Genomic DNA, 18,423 nt, shown 5'->3' with positions numbered 1-18,423 from the left:
TCTGATGTGCAAAAAATTAAGTGCTGGTTTTACTTTACAATTTCCTGCTAAATGCAAAATGACAGGAGATGTATTTTGTGACCCTAAACAGCTGAATCCTTTTAAGTCTCATGAGATGAAGTGGTTACAGGAGTTACGGGTGAAACGGATTCGTTTCCTACCTTGGAGGCCTCAGTCTAGGCTTCCCTGAATCCTCCCACGTTCATTTATAATGTGTTAATAGCCTTATTGGACCTAACTTGCAAGGTCCTTTTCCAATCCTTGGTTACTATTGCCGCCATCTTGGACTCAAATTATTTTGGGGACTGAAAATGCTTAATACTGAATTTGTATCTTTTTTTCTTTCTTCTCACGCATGTGGCAGGATTAGCATTGCTAGAAGTATTACTTTACCATTATATTTATTAAATTTGAAAAAATTATGTAAAAAAAAAAAAGAAGACTGAACTTACCATTCGAGAAGGTGATCATGTAATAAAAAGTCACTGTTATCCAACGACTGTACAAACAGTGGCCAATGCCCCAACAAAAAGCTGGAACAAAGAAAGGAATTTCAGGCTTATAACAAAGGCATTTCAAGGTTAGAGTACTAAGTTCCTGCATATCTGTTTGTATCAGGGCTAGAGCGCTGGGTTCCTGCTTACCTGTTTCTATCAGGGCTAGAGAGCTGGGTTCCTGCGTATCTGTTTCTATCAGAACTGGAGCACTGGGTTCCTGGCGCTGGGTTCCTGCGTATCTGTTTCTATCAGGGCTAGAGAGCTGGGTTCCTGCGTATCTGTTTGTATCAGGGCTAGAGTGCTGGGTTCCTGCGTATCTGTTTGTATCAGGGCTAGAGCGCTGGGTTCCTGCGTATCTGTTTGTATAAGACCTAGAGCGCTGGGTTCCTGGCGCTGGGATCCTGCGTATGTTTCTATCAGGGCTAGAGCGCTGGGTTCCTGCGTATCTGTTTGTATCAGGGCTAGAGCGCTGGGTTCCTGCGTATCTGTTTGTATAAGACCTAGAGCGCTGGGTTCCTGGCGCTGGGATCCTGCGTATGTTTCTATCAGGGCTAGAGCGCTGGGTTCCTGCGTATCTGTTTGTATCAGGGCTAGAGCGCTGGGTTCCTGCGTATCTGTTTGTATAAGAGCTAGAGCGCTGGGTTCCTGGCGCTGGGTTCCTGCGTATCTGTTTCTATCAGAGCTAGAGCGCTGGGTTCCTGCATGTTTCTATCAGGGCTAGAGAGCTGGGTTCCTGCGTATCTGTTTGTATAAGGGCTAGAGCGCTGGGTTCCTGTGTATCTGTTTCTATCAGAGCTAGAGCGCTGGGTTCCTGGCGCTGGGTTCCTGCGTATCTGTTTCTATCAGGGCTAGAGCGCTGGGTTCCTGCGTATCTGTTTGTATCAGGGCTAGAGCGCTGGGTTCCTGCATATCTGTTTGTATCAGGGCTAGAGCGCTGGGTTCCTGCGTATCTGTTTGTATAAGGGCTAGAGCGCTGGGTTCCTGTGTATCTGTTTCTATCAGAGCTAGAGCGCTGGGTTCCTGGCGCTGGGTTCCTGCGTATCTGTTTGTATCAGGGCTAGAGCGCTGGGTTCCTGCGTATCTGTTTGTATCAGGGCTAGAGCGCTGGGTTCCTGCTTATCTGTTTGTATCAGGGCTAGAGCGCTGGGTTCCTGTGTATCTGTTTCTATCAGAGCTAGAGCGCTGGGTTCCTGGTGCTGGGTTCATGCGTATCTGTTTCTATCAGAGCTAGAGCGCTGGGTTCCTGTGAATCTGTTTCTATCAGAGCTAGAGCGCTGGGTTCCTGGTGCTGGGTTCCTGCGTATCTGTTTCTATCAGGGCTAGAGAGCTGGGTTCCTGCGTATCTGTTTCTATCAGGGCTAGAGTGCTGGGTTACTGTGTATCTGTTCATATCAAGGCTAGAGATCTGGGTTCCTGCGTATCTGTTTGTATCAGGCTAGAGCGCTGGGTTCCTGCATATCTGTTTGTATCAGGGCTAGAGCGCTGGGTTCCTGCGTATCTGTTTGTATAAGGGCTAGAGCGCTGGGTTCCTGGCGCTGGGTTCCTGCGTATCTGTTTGTATCAGGCTAGAGCGCTGGGTTCCTGCGTATCTGTTTGTATCAGGGCTAGAGCGCTGGGTTCTTGCTTATCTGTTTCTATCAGGGCTACAGTGCTGGGATCCTACTTATCTGTTTCTATCAGGGCTAGAGCGCTGGGTTCCTGCGTATCTGTTTGTATCAGGCTAGAGCGCTGGGTTCCTGCGTATCTGTTTGTATCAGGGCTAGAGAGCTGGGTTCCTGCGTATCTGTTTGTATCAGAGCTAGAGCGCTGGGTTCCTGGCGCTGGGTTCCTGCGTATCTGTTTGTATCAGGGCTGGAGCGCTGGGTTCCTGCGTATGTGTTTGTATCAGGCTAGAGCATGGGGTTCCTGGGTAGCCAACAGTTTAATTTTTTTAGGTTTGTTTATTCATTTTTTTTTATTAATCGCTATTTCCTTAATCATCATAACAATTTAAGAAAATAATAAAATGAAGTGTTGAGTTCTTGTGTATCCCATACTATGAGAGAATTTTTACCTGCATAACATTTTCATGCATTTTCTTGGATATGATATGGAGATAGATTTACTGCTACATTAATAAGCTCCTTACTGATTTTCCTTTGAAAAACTACTACAGTCACTTTCAGGGGAATAGCTCCAGTTCTAAATTGCATATTTTTATATTATAATTAGGATGAAAGAGGCAACATGACTGGCTAGTGAAGCTACATTGTTATATTTTTCTACAGCAATGGCACCAAAGTTTTACAAGTCAAGTAAACTGCGAACAAATATATATTCCATTACAGCAGGAAGGCAAGCGCAGTTCTGTTTTCCTTGACCTTTATAACCAATTGCCTTTGTGGTGATGTTTAATGCCGTCATGAGTATGACTATGGGCCTGATTCTCTAATACATTGTACAGGAGAAAAGCATCAGTGCATGCACAGGGACTTTTGTTTTCAGTTTTATTTTCCCTAAGAATTTATCAGTGTTTATCATAATGAAAAGAAAAAAAAAGAGACAATTCAGAGGGAAAAGCATGACTCCTCTTCTGCACTGACAAATACCTGGAGAAATTAAATAAAAACTGAAATCTGTGTCTACAGATGCCTTAGTGCAGTAAGGAAAGAGAACTACCGGTGACCCTATCTGTAGCAGCCATGGCTCATGTTTCATTAACTGGCGTAGGAGCTCCCTCATCCTATCCTCGGTGTAATCTGTAAATTATCCTACTGGTGGTCAGAGACCTTCCGAGAAGAAAGAGAGAGACTGAATGTTCAGTGGTTATTTCCAGGCTTCCAGATGAATCACGGTTTCCTAAAATTGGGATTGCTTTAGAAAATCCATCCCCAAGGTAACTCTGATAAAGGCTCATCCTCCTACTGCAGCATAAATGTGATTTCCCCATTATGATTTGGCTTCACAACGCACCCATGACAAGCTAAAGTTACCAGAGGAAAAACTTTGCTTATTGAATGAAAGCCCTATAGGTGTTGTGAGGCTAAAACATTAAGGTAAGGACCTTGCTCTACCAGCAGCCAAAGTAGCCATGGAAGGTCTACGCCTGCCTCCAAAAAGTTCACCTTTTGTTGTTTTAAAGCCTGGAAATACTGTAAATGCATTGAAACTGTGTTTGTTCCATGTAGCCCCATATCCTGCCCTACAACTGCCAAGTGCAAAGTACAGTCCAGACTTCCTGAAAAAAGGAAGTAAACAGAAAAACATGGAATAGCTTAACCGGATAGGTCTGCACCCATCTTGTACTTCTGTAGCAATTTTAAATACTTAGGGATTTTTGTTTTTCTGGGAATGTTCATGTTATAACAAAAAAAAAAATTAAAGTGGAAAAATGACTTTTCCCATCGACTTTTCTTCTGCATGTTATAACAAAGTCATTTTTTCACTGAATATTTTTTTTTTTAGAACACTGAAATTCCCAGGAAAAATACAATTAAAACTGAAAATGAAGGTCCCTATAAAGACTTAAAGCACCAGTTTAACCAATCGCGTTCAAAAACACACGCCAAGGGAGTTGGCCCTACCTGTGTTAAACTGTACTGAGTACATGACAGGATACATTCAACCGTTCCCATTGGTTCTCTCTGCTGGGTAGTGCATTTCAAAGGGAAGACCCAACCCTGAGCACCAGGGAGCTGTCCAAAGAACTCCAGGACAAAGTTGCAGCAAGGAACAGATCTGGGGATGACTATAAAAGAATTGCAAAGTCCTTGAATATCCTTTGGAGCATGGTCAAGATGATTATTGAGAAATGAAATGTGTATGGCACTATCAAGACTCTGCCTAGATCAGGCCATCCCTCCAAACTGGATGACTGGGCAAGGAGAATGAGCAAGGAGGCAACCAAAAGGCTGAGAAAGAGCTACTGGCTGCCATGGTCAAGACTGGACAAAGTGCGCATGTGACATAAATATCCCAATCCAGCCTGTATGGTAGGATGGCAAGAAGGAAGCCATTACCGTACTCAAGAAAGCTCACCTTGAATCCTATTTGAAGTATTTAAAGGCTAACTCAAGGGGATACTGGCACGTGGCAAAAGGTTTTCTTGGCTGATGAAACTAAAGGAGATCTTTTTAATCTGAACGAAAAGCGTTAACATTTGGCATGAACCCAACACATCACATCACCCAAAGAACACCATCTCTAGAGTGAAGCATAGTAGTGGCAGCATCAGGTTATGGGGATGTTTCTCATCAGCAAGGACTGGGGTAGTCAAACTAGAAGTAGAAAAGTTCTTGAAGAAAGCTTGCTAGCATCTGTAAGAAAAAGCTGAAACCAGCCTACCGGTGACACCACCAGAGAGACTCTCTGCCTGCGGCACTTAGCTAGGTCTTGCAGCTATAGAAGAATCACTCCTAGGTTTTCTAGTTCCTTCAAAGGCCTGGGGCTTTGTCCTTGTTGTCTGCTGAGGTCCATAATTGCCAATTTTAAATCTACGGTGTTTCCCAAAGTGTTGCCACCTTGGAGCTCAGGGCGCTTGTCTATGGGCTATCCTTCAGAAGCCTTTGCAGCTTAGATTCCCCGAGATACTTCACAGGTTTCTCTATCTCCTTGCCAATGAGAAACCCCTCTCCAAACAGTAATTTGCACAGGCAGGTTTTGGAGATCCTATCTGCTGCCCAATTCTGGAGCCACAGTAGCCTTCTCCCTGCCATCCGAGGCCATAGCCTGGCCATCCTGATGAAGTCATAGAGGGTATCAATGAGGAAGGCTACTCCTGACTATATCTTTGTAGTTGAGCAGTTGTTGTTGTATCCAATGTGCTATTGCCTGAGCTAAGAAACCTCTGCAATAGAGGCCTGCTAGGCCATCGCATTGGTTGAGAAGACTTGTTTCTATCCTGGTGGCTATTTAGGGCTGTCCCGCCTTCCACTGGAATGGTGGTTTTGTGGGCAATGGCTGAGATCAAGACGCCCATCTTAGTGCTAGGCCAAGACCTGAGAGAGCTGAGGATACAATCACAGAGGAGGGGAAGGTGGAGAAAGAGACAGTCAGAGTCACAGGGTGGGGAAAGGGGAGAGCCAGAGGGGTTTCAGAGAAAAGAGGAAGGAAAGGAAGGTAGACACAGGGGGGCCGATGCAAAACAGTGCGCTCAGCCGAGTGCACTGCTTAACCCGTGGTTGGTCCCGCGTCCACAACCCCTTATAGGATCAGCGCGTCCAAAACGCACGTCCAACCCCCTGCGAAACTAATAGCGCTCATCACATGCAGTTACATGCCGATGAGGTTATTAGCTATTCTCCCCAGATCTAAAAACCAAATGTGCACCCGACCCACACATTCTTACGCTCAGAAATTAACGCCTGCCCAGAGCAGGCGGTAATTTCTGAGCAGTCCAAGCAAGTGTACAGAAAAGCAGAAAATATTGCTTTTCTGTACATCCTCCAACTTAATATTGTGGCAATATTAAGTCGAAGGAACCAAAAGCTTAAAAAATAATTTTTTTTAAAAACAGGGCCGCCAGTCAGGTTAGAGAAATGGATGCTCAATTAATGAGCGCCCGTTTTCCTAACCCGCTGACAGCCAGGCGTCCTGGGCGCCCGCTGCCGAGGAGGTGCTAGGGGCGCGCGTTTGTCCCTAGCTCCTCTTCAGCAGCGCCACTCCTCACTTAAATACTGAATCGCACACCCAGGAGAAGTATGGAGGAGGGTGTGCATGAGAAAGGCAAAACTGCAGGAGCGAGGCTGCGGTTGATGTGCTTTATCAGGATAGCTGGAATAACATTTTATAAAACAAAGAATATTGAGGGGGTGCTTCAATGCCAAGCAATGAGCGGATTGACAACCGTCCCCCACCCCCCGACCCCCGCCTCCCCCTCCCGAAGTATGATGTTCAGTGGGGTGTCCGGTTACGGTCCATGGAAACGTTGGCCACCCTAGCGGTGACCCCACATCGTCCTATTCGGGAGTTGGCACCTGAAAACAGCAGGTGCTGACTCATTCTCACGCAGGCTCCTAAATACTGGGCTGCAGCCGCTCCCCACCCAGAGTTGGAGCCTTTGGACCGGTCCTAACTGGGAAAAAGGGCAGGCAGGCGGAGTAATCATAGTAGCAGGGGAAGGCTGGATTTGTTATCTTTATGGTTGTTTTTTTTTTTTATAACAAACTGAAGGCTGGCTGGAAGGGGGGGAGAGAGGGAGGGATTTTTTTTACTGTGAGGACAATACTGTTGGCTGGCTGGGCGAGGGAAGGAGGAGAGAAAGAAGATTTTGTTTGTTTGGTTTTTTTTTTAGAGAGCAACAATTTTTGGATGAAACAGTTTTCTGAAATTGGCATGGACCACTTGCAGGGTTGCCCCATGAGGTTACAGAAGGGGTGGGGAGAGGAATACAGTACAGTCCTCCCCTCCCCTCCCCCCCCCAGCTCATCAGCACTGAGAAATACTGAAATATGGTAAAGAGTAGGAACAAACTCACATAAATGCATGCAAATCTGACACAACAAACCTGAATAATATTCAAAGGGATACAGACTTTCTACAGCCACGGTTCAGATAGGCAAAGGGTGCAATCCTCAGACGTCTTTATGCAGTGCGCCCTTACCCCTGGACATATACAGTGCCTTCAGAAAGTATTCACACCCCTTTACTTTTTGTTATGTTACAGTCTTATTCTAAAACGGATAATATGCATTTTTTTTCCCCTTCTCGATCTACACTCAATACCCCATAATGACAGGCCCTCTCCCCCCTCTCCACATTAGCACCGCACACACTGTGGGGTGGGAGGGGGAGGGGAAGGAGAAAGTGGAGAGTGCAAGGGAAGAGAGAGGGAGCAGGACAGAATAGAGAGTGCAAGGCCGGAAACAATGCTCCCTCAGCTACTCACACGTACACATCCTTCCACATCGGCGGAGTTGACGACCGAAGCCCCTATTAATAACAATAATTTTGCCGGCGAGTAGCAGGAGCTGGGTAGGCTCTGTGCCCCAAGCAGGTCTCTAATGCAATCCCTCCTCTCACTGCTGCGGGCTATCAGGCAGATATTGCTTACTTTCTTAGCGTCCAGTCAGATGAATCCAGAACAAGTGGGTTACGCACCTCTACCAGTAGATAGAGACAGAGCAAATTGACGTCACAGTATATATATATACTCCTGCAGTGACATCAGCATGCCAGTATTCTCTGTCTCCAGCAGATGGTGGGCATGTATCTCCCTACTGGGGATTGCTTCAAGTTTTAGAAAGAGAAATAAAAGGAAATTTAATCTGCCCACTCTCCTGCGGTGATACCAAATAGTCCCTCCCCCAGTTAAGAATTCCTGAGGTGATTTCCATGTTCCTCAGATGAGTGCCTTGGTCTGGTAGCTGGTTTTTCAGCCGGTGTGGACTTAGCTGTTTGAACAGCTGAAAGGTAGTGGGTGCAGGAAGCCGAGCGCGGTGGTGTCGGCAATTGCCCTCTCCCCCCACAGCCGGATGACGATCTCTGTACTCAGCCAGGTAAGGTTGAGCTCAGGTAAGTTTAAAAAAAAAAAATTACAGAGACAGAAAAGGGGAGTTTTTGGTGTAGGGCTTCCTCTTTCCCCGGTCTCCAAGCTTGGCATGCTGTTCTGATGTTCGTCCCGCTCCATGGGAGGTTAAGAGACGTGGGCAGCCTGGCGGATTGAGCAGCCTCCGTAGGCTAGGCACCGCTCTCAGGCCTTTTCGCTGCGCGCCGCATGGTAGGCCTCAACGGCTTTTTGTGTGCTTTGTCTGTGTGTGTTAGGCTGCTCTCTTCAGGATTGTTGGTTCGGCGTGTGTGTCCAGGTTGTGCGTCCAGTTTTTAGATGCATAATCGGGCCTTGGTTTGTGTGTCCAAGTTAAGTGGTGTCTTAGTGGCCGTCCTGTTTACCTATGCGCACAAGTTGGGTGTTTGCCATGCGCTTAAGTTTCCTGCGGTGCCTAGGCTTAGGGACGCCTAAATGTTGGACTCCTAAGTTTTTGGATGCCTAGGTTGGACGCCTAGAATTTTTGGATGCCTAAAAAAAAACAAAAACAAAAACAAACAGCTGGACGCACGCCTTAAGTCGCCGTCTAGCGTACTGTCAGCCTAATAGTGCCTATACCTAAGAAACCTAAGCACCTTTCCCTTTGCGCTGCCTGTCATATTCGGGCATCTTGGCCTGCAGTGCCCGCTAACTTGTGCCAGCACTATTTGGAGGCTCAAGGAGAATTATCTTCCTCTGATTTCACTAAGCCTAGTTCTTCCCAGCCAAATGTAGGTCTGGGTAAAGACATGTCAGATGGGGCATCTGATATTGGAACTCCCCTAACTGGTTCATCAGCAGGGGAAGGTAGCTCAGTGAGTTCGTCTCAAGTGCCTTTATGGTTTTGGCATGGATCCTTCCACATTTTCATGGATAGAATTTTTCCAGGGGTTACAATCCTTTCTTCACGTGCAGTCCTCAGCCTCATCCAATGCTCCCAGGGCACAGTCGCAGGTAGGAACCTCGCCTGGACCTACTGTTAAGCGCCGGGGTACACCGAGATCGGCAGCGAGTCTGCCCAATAGAGATCCAAATGGCACGGATGATGAGGCTGATCCTGACTCTCTGGAGGATGGGGAAATTCCTCCGGGATTAGAACCATATAGGACTATGCTACGGTTCTTCCATAGAGATGAACTGCTGGCCCTGATTTCCCAGACCTTGAATATGTTGGGAGTACCTGGGGCAGATTCCATGTCTGAGCCAAAGAAAAATCCCATTTTGGTTTCACTGCATAAAGTCTCTTGTTTTTTCCCTGTGATGGAGGCCATTCAAGAATTGATCGATCTTGAGTGAGGTGCCCTAGAGGCTAATTTCAAAAGAGGTCTGGTTTTGGAAGGCTTGTACCCTCTAGATCAGGTGGTGAGAGCGTTTACGTTTTCTGAAAGTGAATGCACTTGTATGTGCAGTCTCAAAGCGAACGGCTATCCCCAGGGACGGAAGAGCAGCCTTGAAGGATGTACAAGATAGGATTGAATCTATCCTTAAGCAGGCATTTGAAGCAGTGGCAATGACTTTGCAAATAGCTTCTAGTTGTTCCTTGGTGGCTCGCTCTTTTTACTCCTCTCTCAGGAGGTTGATGACTCTGAGGTGAATTCCAGGGCAACTATGGAACCAACAAGTGCATTCTTGGTAGATGCAAGCTGTGATTTGGTCTGTACCTCAGCCAGACGGGTGGCTTCAGTAATAGCAGTCAGGCGTCACTTATGGCTGAGAAACTGGTTGGCCGATGCAACCTCCAAGGCTAACCTCATGAAATTGCCCTTTAAAGGCTCGCTCTTATTTGGGAGCGATTTGGAGAAACTGACCAGTAACTGGGGTGAATCACTGGTTCCTTGATGACTGGAGGATAAGAAGCAGATGCCACGCTTCTTTAGCATGAGAGGCCATGCTAGGACTCAGCCTTTTGATAGGTCTCAGTCCTTTCATCCCAGGCAGCCCAGAAGGGGGGCGGGCTCGGATAGTGGAACCTCCCAATGAAGGTTTGCTGACCTACCCCCCGGAAGCAGGAGATAGAAGAGAGAGCGGTGTCCCCCTATCAGAGATGGGTTGAGATCATATTGGATTAATGGGTCCTGGAGGTGATATGAGAAGGATATGTGCTGGAGTTTCACAGTGTTCTTCGGGTCGTGTTCAGGGTCTCTCCCTGCCACTCCCCGCAGAAGAGGCAAGCAGTGGAGAGTACATTGACAAAGCTGCTCAGTCTGAGGGCTGTGATTCCAGTGGCCAAGTCTCAAGAAAATACAAAGCAACATTCCATTTATTTCGTTGTGCCCATGACTGGTGACGCATTTTCACAAGGAAACCTTGCACTCAGTGATAATGGCGTGCAGTTGGGGGAATTTCTGACCTCTTTGGACCTGTCCGAGGTGTATCTTCACATTTCCATTCGACTAGACCATCAACGCTTTCTACGGTTTGCAGTTCGGAGACGCCATTATCAATTTTGGGCACTGCCTTTTGGTCTAGCCAATGCTTCCAGGACCTTTTCCAAGGTAATGGTAGTAGTTGCAGCAGAATGAGAGAGGTTGGGATCCTAGTATACCCATATTTGGGCGAGTGGCTGATTCAAGCCAAGTCACTGGAAGAGAGCCGCCTGGTGACCCGCAAGGTGAGCTCCCTGTTGCAGGAGCTCGGCTGGGTAGTGAACCGGGTCAAGAGCAGTCTTCAGCCGGCTCAATCATTGAAATACCTTGGGGTTCGGTTTGACATGAAGAGAGCTTGTATTCAGCTTGTATTCAGAAGTTGATAGTGCATCTATGTCTATTGATGAACTCTCTGCGTCCAATCGTTTGGCCCTACCTGCAGATACTTGGTTTAATGGCAGCAACTCTGGAAGTGGTACCATGGGCGAGGGTGCATATGCGTCCTCTTCACCACTCCCTGTTGTCTTGGTGGTAACCGCAGTCTCAGGATTATTTGATTCGGCTCCACCTGCCGATGGAGGTCTCCTCCTGACTTCAGTGGTGGCTGCAGGCGAATCATATAAAGAAGGAATTTTCCCTAGCACCACCGAACTGGCTAGTACTGACGACAGATGCGAGCCTTCATGGTTGGGGAGCTCACTGTCAGGAGCTGACGGCACAAGGGCACTGGAATGCAGATGAGTCTCTCTGGAACATCAATCACCTGGAAACCAGGGCTGTTCAGCTGGCAGTTCAGCGACAGGTAGAAGGGTCAATTGGTCCGGATAATGTCAGACAACGCAATGACTGTGGCTTACATAAATCAACAGGGAGGAACCAAGAGCCAGCAAGTGTCAGAGGAACTAGATCACCTTATGGAATGGACTAAACTACATCTCCAGATTATCTCAGCCTCGCACATAGCAGGAAAAGACAAAGTAAGAGCAGACTTTCTCAGGAGAGAGAGTATGGACCCAGGAAAATGGGCGCTATGAAACAAGGTGTTTCAGCTGATTCTGCATCACTGGGGTCTCCCATTTCTAGACCTGTTGGCAACTTCTCACAATGCGAAAGTTCTGTGATTCTCCATTCACAGGAGAGATCCAAAGTCATTGGGGATTGATGCCTTGGTGCAGGAGTGGCCAGAGGACAAGTTGCTGTACAACTTTCCTCCATGGAACATGTTGGGCAGATTAGTCCGAAGGATCGAGCACCACAGAGGGATGGTGCTCTTGGTTGCTCCCGATTGGCCCAGGAGATCGTGGTATGCAGATCTGCAGCGGCTCCTGGTGGAATCGTCCCTTCGACTTCCGGCGCCCAGGGATCTGTTTCAGCAGGGTCCTGTTCTTCATGAAGATCCGACTCGATTTTATCTTACAGTATGGCACTTGAAAGGGCTCGCTTGCTGAAGTGTGGACAGTCTGCGACAGTGATTTCCACCTTGTTAAGAGCTAGAAAGTTCTCTACTTCCTTGGCCTATGTGTGGGTTTGGTGAGTGTTTGAGGCCTGGTGTGAAGATCGTGGTACTCTTCCTTGTTCAGTCAAGATCCCGCTCATTTTGGAATTTTTGCAGGATGGCTCGTACAAAGGCTTGGCCCTCAATTCCTTAAAGGTACAAGTAGCAGCTCTCGCCCGATTCAGAGGTCAGGTGAATGGTGGATCCTTGTCAGATCATCCTGATGTGACCTGTTTCCTGAAAGGAATGACACATCCTCGTCATCCCTTGCGGTTTCCGGTACCCTCAATTTGGTGTTGGAATTCTTAGTGGGCCCTACGTTTAGGCTAATGCGTAACCTGTCCTTGTGGTTACTGACCTTGAAAATGGTGTTTCTTGTGGCAATTTGTTCAGCGCATAGAGTTCCGAGGTGCAGGCCTTGTCTTGATGGGAGCCATTCCTCCGGGTGACTCCAGGGATGGTACAGCTGTGTACTGTTCCTTCTTTTCTACTGAAGGTGGTCACTGACTTTCACATGAATCAGTCCATCTCCCTGCCGTCTCTGGACAGAGAGAGAGAGATGAAGAGGAGTATCATCTGTTGCGACCTTTAGATGTCAAGAGACATATTGTCAGGTATCTGGAGATTATTAAGCCTTTACAGAAGACTGATCACCTGTTTGTCCTTTCTGGTGGTACTAGGCAGGGAGAGCTGGCCTCATGGGTCTCATATAGCTCAGTGAATTAAGGAGGTAGTCACGGCTACATATGTGGATCTGAAAAATCGTTACCTAGTCAGGTCAGGGCTCATTCCATTAGGGCTCAGGCAGTGTCATGGGTGGAAGTGAAATTGTTGCCTCCTGTCGACATTTGCTGAGCTGCGACATGATCCTCATTTCCCACCTTTTCCAGGTATTATCGCCTGGATGTGCAGGCCTGGGAGGATGCAGCCTTTGCACATGCGATTTTGAATGGACCACGGGCATCCACCCGCCCTATTCAGGAGTCGCTTGGGTACATCCAACTTGTTCTGGATTCATCTGACTGGACGCTAAGAAATGAGAAATTACTACTTACCTGATAATTTCCCTTTCTTTACGTCAGTCAGATGAATCCAGCTTCCCTCCCTTGCTGCCGAATGGTTGTATTATGATCCTCGTGTGACTACTTGTTACGGGGATTACTGGTAAGTGTTAATCCAGTCCCTAGACTAGTGTTAATACATTCTTTGTCTGAGCTCAGTGTTTCCTGTTGCTGAGTGCTGGGATGGTTATATGTTATTAATCAAGTTTTGTTAGTCTGTCCTCAGTTGCTTTTGAAAAGAATACTGGCAGGCTGATGTCACTGCAGGGGTATATGTGCTGCAATGTCAGTTTGCTCTGTCTCCATCTGCTGGTAAAGGTGCATCTGACTGTCCTAAAGGGAAGGAAATTATCAGGTAAGTAGTAATTTCTCAATCCCCAACTATTACAGAAACTATCATCTCATCAGAAAAAACAGATTTATGCATGGGAAAATAGTGCTTTCCTCAAGCTGCAATAACTTTATGACGCCGATAAATACCCACAAGAAACATTTCAAGGTGGCTTTGCTTGAAATGTTGCTTTACTAGTCTCTGGCAGTTCTGGATGGCCAAGGGTCAGGTGAAGTAAGGCACTCCCTTACTGACTGGTACATGAATCTCATTTGCTTAACCTTGGCACACATTCATGCCCTACCTCCTCCCCACCCCCACCCCCAGTAAAATAACTCCCCATTTGTTATTCTGTTTCAAGCTTTTATTAACCCACATATTTAACCACCAACATTAGGGTACATGGCAACACTAACTCGCTAATTCTAGCCTCAACGCTAAACAGCTTCGAATATCTTTTATAATGCAGCCCTCACCACCGAGGAGGCTTTTACTGTGTGACCGTATTGTTATTCCCCATGTCACCATTATTCACCTTGTAACCCCTCAGCATCAAGCCGTGCCAGGCAAGATGGCTGGGACACAGGACAGCCTTGCTAGACTGTCCCCGCCATTTATTTAGTCACCACCTCCCTGTGCCGGCCGCATTCCTGGCATGGGTCCTTTTATTATTTCCCCCCACCTTCCCCAGCCACCCAATATTTGTGGTCTGTGTACTCGGGGCTATTATAACCAAGCTAAAACCAGTGCCCATTACCAGCCCAGGAGTCTACTATCTAATGGCACCTGAGCGCCCCGCCATTTTTCATCTTCCTTTTTGGCAGGCGAGTTGCCGCCATGGAAGGGGCGAGTAAGCCCTTACTTGGATCCAACCCCCACCCACCCAAGGGCAGGCATTAAATTCTGAGCAACCCGGAAAAGTGCACAGAAAAGCAGAAAATACTGCTTTTCTATGCACCCTCCAACTTAATATCCTAGCGATATTAAGTTGGAGGAACCAAAACTTTAAAAAAAAAAAAAGTTTTAAAAAATCTGCCCGCCGGTGAGCAGGTTAGAAAAAAAAAAACAGACGCTCAGTTTTACTGGCATCCGATTTCCTAACCCATGGCCGTCAGCGGGTTTGAAAACAGACGCCGGCAAAATAGAGCGTCTGCTGTCAGACCCGCTGACGGCCACCTCTACCGCTAATAAGGAAGCGTTAGGGACGCGCTATTGTCCCTAGCGCCTCCTTATTAGCGCAGGCCCTCATTTAAATACAGAATCGCACGCATTTCTTACTGTGAACCTCCCCAACTTTTACATTCCCACACATCACGAAATGAGACTTGCTTATTCTCAGCCTTTTGCTTTCACAAGTGCCCTCTCTCTCTCTCTGTTTACCCAGCTTTTTCACAGAGGACATTAGCTAGCTCGGACAGTAAATGAAACCATCCTTGAATTAATCTGTCAATTTGTTGAAAAACTGTTGGTATTATAAAATAAATCAATCTCCTCCAGAAAACATTCAGAACTGTACGTTTCTCACTCTGCCCTTTTAAGTTATAATTTAACAGCCAAGTAACCTCCACAAGCTTTGCAAAATGTAACTGAACTCTTATCTTTTACTGTAGGCTCTTGCCATTTGTTAACTCTTTGAAAGTACAACTTGCAGACAAGCTGTGCGCATATTAGGGAAACGGGTGCTCGATTTAACGTGCATTTTATTGCATCAGCCTGTTTATATCCATGCCGCTCCTTGTCTGCCTGCATCTCTATCTGGTCCCTCGCCATTCCTTCGGCTCCCTCTCTCTCCTCCATTCGAGAGACCCTATCTGCATCTTCTTTATTCCCGTTGCCTGCTACCTTGCTGCTCCACCGGCACTGTCATATAGTGAAACTGAAAATCCCCCTCTGTCCAGCCTATACTGCACCCCTCTGATTCCATAACTACATATGCTATACACACAATCACCTTCTTCCAGGTCCTTTAGTCTGGTTTTCATGTTGGGGATAAGTTTATAGGCTACTGTGTACCTGATATTAAATGGCTATGCCTCTGCTGTATCCTGGATCAATCTCCTCTCCTGTTCTGGAGCAGGTTGGCACCCAGTCTGAGCGATCTCCATGTCGGTGCTATACTGGGACAGCCACACTCCTCCTCCTTTATAAGCACTGCCTAGTTGTCCTTATACAATATGAAACAAACAGGAATCCCAGCTGTACCTCTGAAAATAAAAACCTGTGTTATCGCCCAGCCCCTCTCCTGCTGCTGTTCACATCTGCTGCTCCCTTCCTTCTGCTGTCACTGAAGCTTTTAAGGGCTCACTCTCCCTCCCCCCCCCCCTTATCTTTTGCATCTGCTCCTATTCCTGCCCTGAACAACTGGCTCCTGCTATGCTAATTAGGGATGTGAATCGTTTATCTGACGACTGAAAATATCGTATGATATTTTCAAACTCGTCAAATATCTGGGGGTCCCCAATAGCGATAGGAGAACCCCACGATTAATTTCGTGGGGTTCTCTTATCGTTTTTGGGGGGGGGGGGGCGGGAAGAAAGGGCACTCAAAAACAACCCCTAAACCCACCCGACCCTTTAAATTTAATTATTTCGAATCCCCCACCCTCCCGAAAACTTTTTTAAAGTACCTGGTGGTCCAGCTATTTCGGCGCAGGCCATCCATTCCTCCTACCACGTGACAGGGGCCGGCCAATGGCACAGATACCCCTGTCACATGGTAAGGGCAAAGGGCCATCGGTGCCATTTTGTTTAGTGGCAGCCGACAGCCCGAGAGCGGGAGATCACTCCAGGGTCCCCCACTGGACCACCAGGTACTAGTTTTGGGGGGGTCGGGAGGGTGGGGGATTTGAAATAATTAAATTTAAAGGGTCGGGGAGGGTTTGATTTTTTCGGGCCGAGACAGCTGACAAAAACCACTAAGAACGGCGGGAACGAAGATTTCCTGTGATTTTTACCCGAACCCGATACCAGAAACGAGTCCGGTACTGATTCACATCCCTAATGCTAATCCCCAACCCCCTCCTGTACCTCCTGAATTTTGTTCCACCCTCTGTTGTTTTACACATCCCCCCACCCTCCCCAATGATTAGACGTTGGGACCCATCCCATTCTTAAAGTGCGCTCGGCCGTGCGCACTGTTTAACATACGGCTGGCCGTGTGTTTTCGGCGCATGTCTGTACCCCTTATACTGTAAGGGGTTTAGCACGTCGAAAAAACACAGCCAAACCCCCTGGAAACTAAGCGGTAGATTTTAAAAGGTGCGCACGTGTCTATGTGCATGCACGTCCCAGCGCGCACACATGGACTCACCAATTTTATAACATGCGCGTGCCGGCGCATGCATGTTATCAAATCCCATAGATGCACACGCATGTGCGGGCGGCGCATGCAAGGGAGGGGACTTATGCAATTTCCGCACGGCGATGCATCCCGACCTTCCCCAGTTCCCTCCCAGCCCATTCCAATTAAGGAGGGAACTGCCCTACCGCCCTACCTAACTTCCCTTCCCCTCTCCCTAAACCCTTTCTCCTACTTTTTCTATTTTGTTGCTGAGCAGTAGCAAATTGCGTGCACCGGACGACTGCTGGCACGAGCTTCCCCGGCACAGTGGCAAATGGCTGCTGTACTGGCCACCTCTAGCCCCTCCCCCCCCGGACCGCTCCTTTCTCTGAGCCCGGCAGTTCTGTGCGTAACGGGGGTTACGTGTGTGGCCAGGCCCCTTTGAAAATGCGCGTGTATGGCCCGGCCATACACCTAACTCCCATTTTTTAAGCACGTGGCCGATTTAAAATTCAACGTAATAGCGCTCATCAGTATGTTGATGAGGCTATTAGTTAGTCACTCAGGATACCAAAAGTAAAATGTGCACCAATCCGCACACTTTACCCTCATAAATTAACACCTGCCCAATTTATGAGCAGCCTGAAAAAGTGTACAGAAAAGCAGAAAATACTCCCTTTCTGTACACCCTCCCACTTTAATCCTAGCGATATTAAGTCGGAGAGACCAAAAATGTTAAAAAATAAAAATAAATATTAAAAAACAATGGGCAGGCCTGTCCGGTTAGGAGAAGGGACGCTTAATTTTAAGGGCATCCGTTTCCCTAACTGATGGCTGTCAGGGGGCTCCGAAAACCAACACTGGTAAAATTGAGCATTGGTGACAGAGCTACTGCTCCTGGGCCAAGGAGGTGCTAGGGGATGTAATCGACCCTAGCACCTCCTTTTAGCGCGATCCCTCATTTAAATCGGGCTCGCATGCCCAGGCGAGGTGGCTGGGTGCACGCTGGAAGAGCGGGCTCTTAACACGGAGCACCGGTTCTCCCGCGATCCTTTCTGCATCGGGCGGTAAACTGTGAACTATTGGGGTGGCCGAAAGCGATGACCTGGTTATGCGCTTCTGGCTACCCAGGGCGGCCCTGGCATCTAATAAGTTTGCCGATCCCCCGTTTAATAGCGCAGTTCCTTCCCCGGAGGAGGTCAGTAAATCCCCATCCCCCCTCCCCAGGAAGCAGCTGTCAACATCTGTCAGAGTCTCCTCCCCCCCACCCCTCCTAATCTGGGCCTCTTCCAGCTCCCGGACCGTCGGGGGCAGGTGGGGGCGGGTCTCACCTGTGCCGCGGGGGCCCCGGGATGTGGTCGTACTTCAGGTGAACGGATTTCACGTAGGCGCAGTAAAGGAGAAAGGCCAGGACGGCGGCGCCCAGCAGAAGCCAGGCCAGGGCTGCCCACACGGCCATGACCCGCGGCTCGCGTGCGACCGCGACAGGGAAACTGCGCTCCAGCAGCTGCAAAGTGCACAGGGAGGAGGGAGGCGGAGCCAAGCCTCAGCTCCACCCCCTACGCCGCAGACAGAACCCGGGGGCGGGGACAGGTGGAGACCGGGCCGGACATCGCCCCGCCCCCCTGCATGCGCGTCTGAGGTGCTGGAAGGCTCGTGCGATGGGGAAAGTCGTTTGCCAAGTTTGTGCTGGAGCAGCGCAGCTTTCCGTGGCTCCCCGGTGGGACGTTTGTGCCTTTCTGCTGTGTTTCAGGAAGAGGCCCTTGACTCCATGGTCGGGGCCGCGGTTGCACTGAGCTCTGCCCCCCTTCCCCGCACGTGACTGCTCCTCCTCCTCCTCCTCCCTCAGCCTGCCGATGCCCTCTGCTTGCGGTTTAACGTCCGTTGCACCTT

At 48.3% G+C, this 18,423-nt stretch overlaps 1 protein-coding gene across 3 annotated transcripts in view; it reads right to left on the bottom strand.

Annotated features, from left to right (window-relative positions):
* LOC115089710 (cholesterol 24-hydroxylase) overlaps window positions 1–18,290 on the bottom strand; it is a 78,800-nt gene extending 60,510 nt beyond the window's left edge. The window contains exons 1-2 of one of the 3 annotated variants that reach the window (XM_029597924.1): window positions 17,862–18,290; window positions 453–533 (exon numbers count right to left, since the gene is read on the bottom strand). In XM_029597924.1, the coding sequence (XP_029453784.1) occupies window positions 453–533; window positions 17,862–17,989 (209 nt within the window). In that variant the 5' untranslated portion in view covers window positions 17,990–18,290. The remainder of the gene's footprint in view (window positions 1–452; window positions 534–17,861) is intronic. The other 2 variants (XM_029597923.1, XM_029597922.1) reach the window with 2 other exon arrangements.
* Window positions 18,291–18,423: the final 133 nt, after the last annotated feature.

Source organism: Rhinatrema bivittatum, chromosome 4 (assembly GCF_901001135.1).
Source record: "Rhinatrema bivittatum chromosome 4, aRhiBiv1.1, whole genome shotgun sequence".
Taxonomy (NCBI): domain Eukaryota; kingdom Metazoa; phylum Chordata; class Amphibia; order Gymnophiona; family Rhinatrematidae; genus Rhinatrema; species Rhinatrema bivittatum.
The sequence above is the reverse complement of the archived record's forward strand: the minus strand, read 5'-3'. Positions and strand labels throughout refer to the sequence as shown.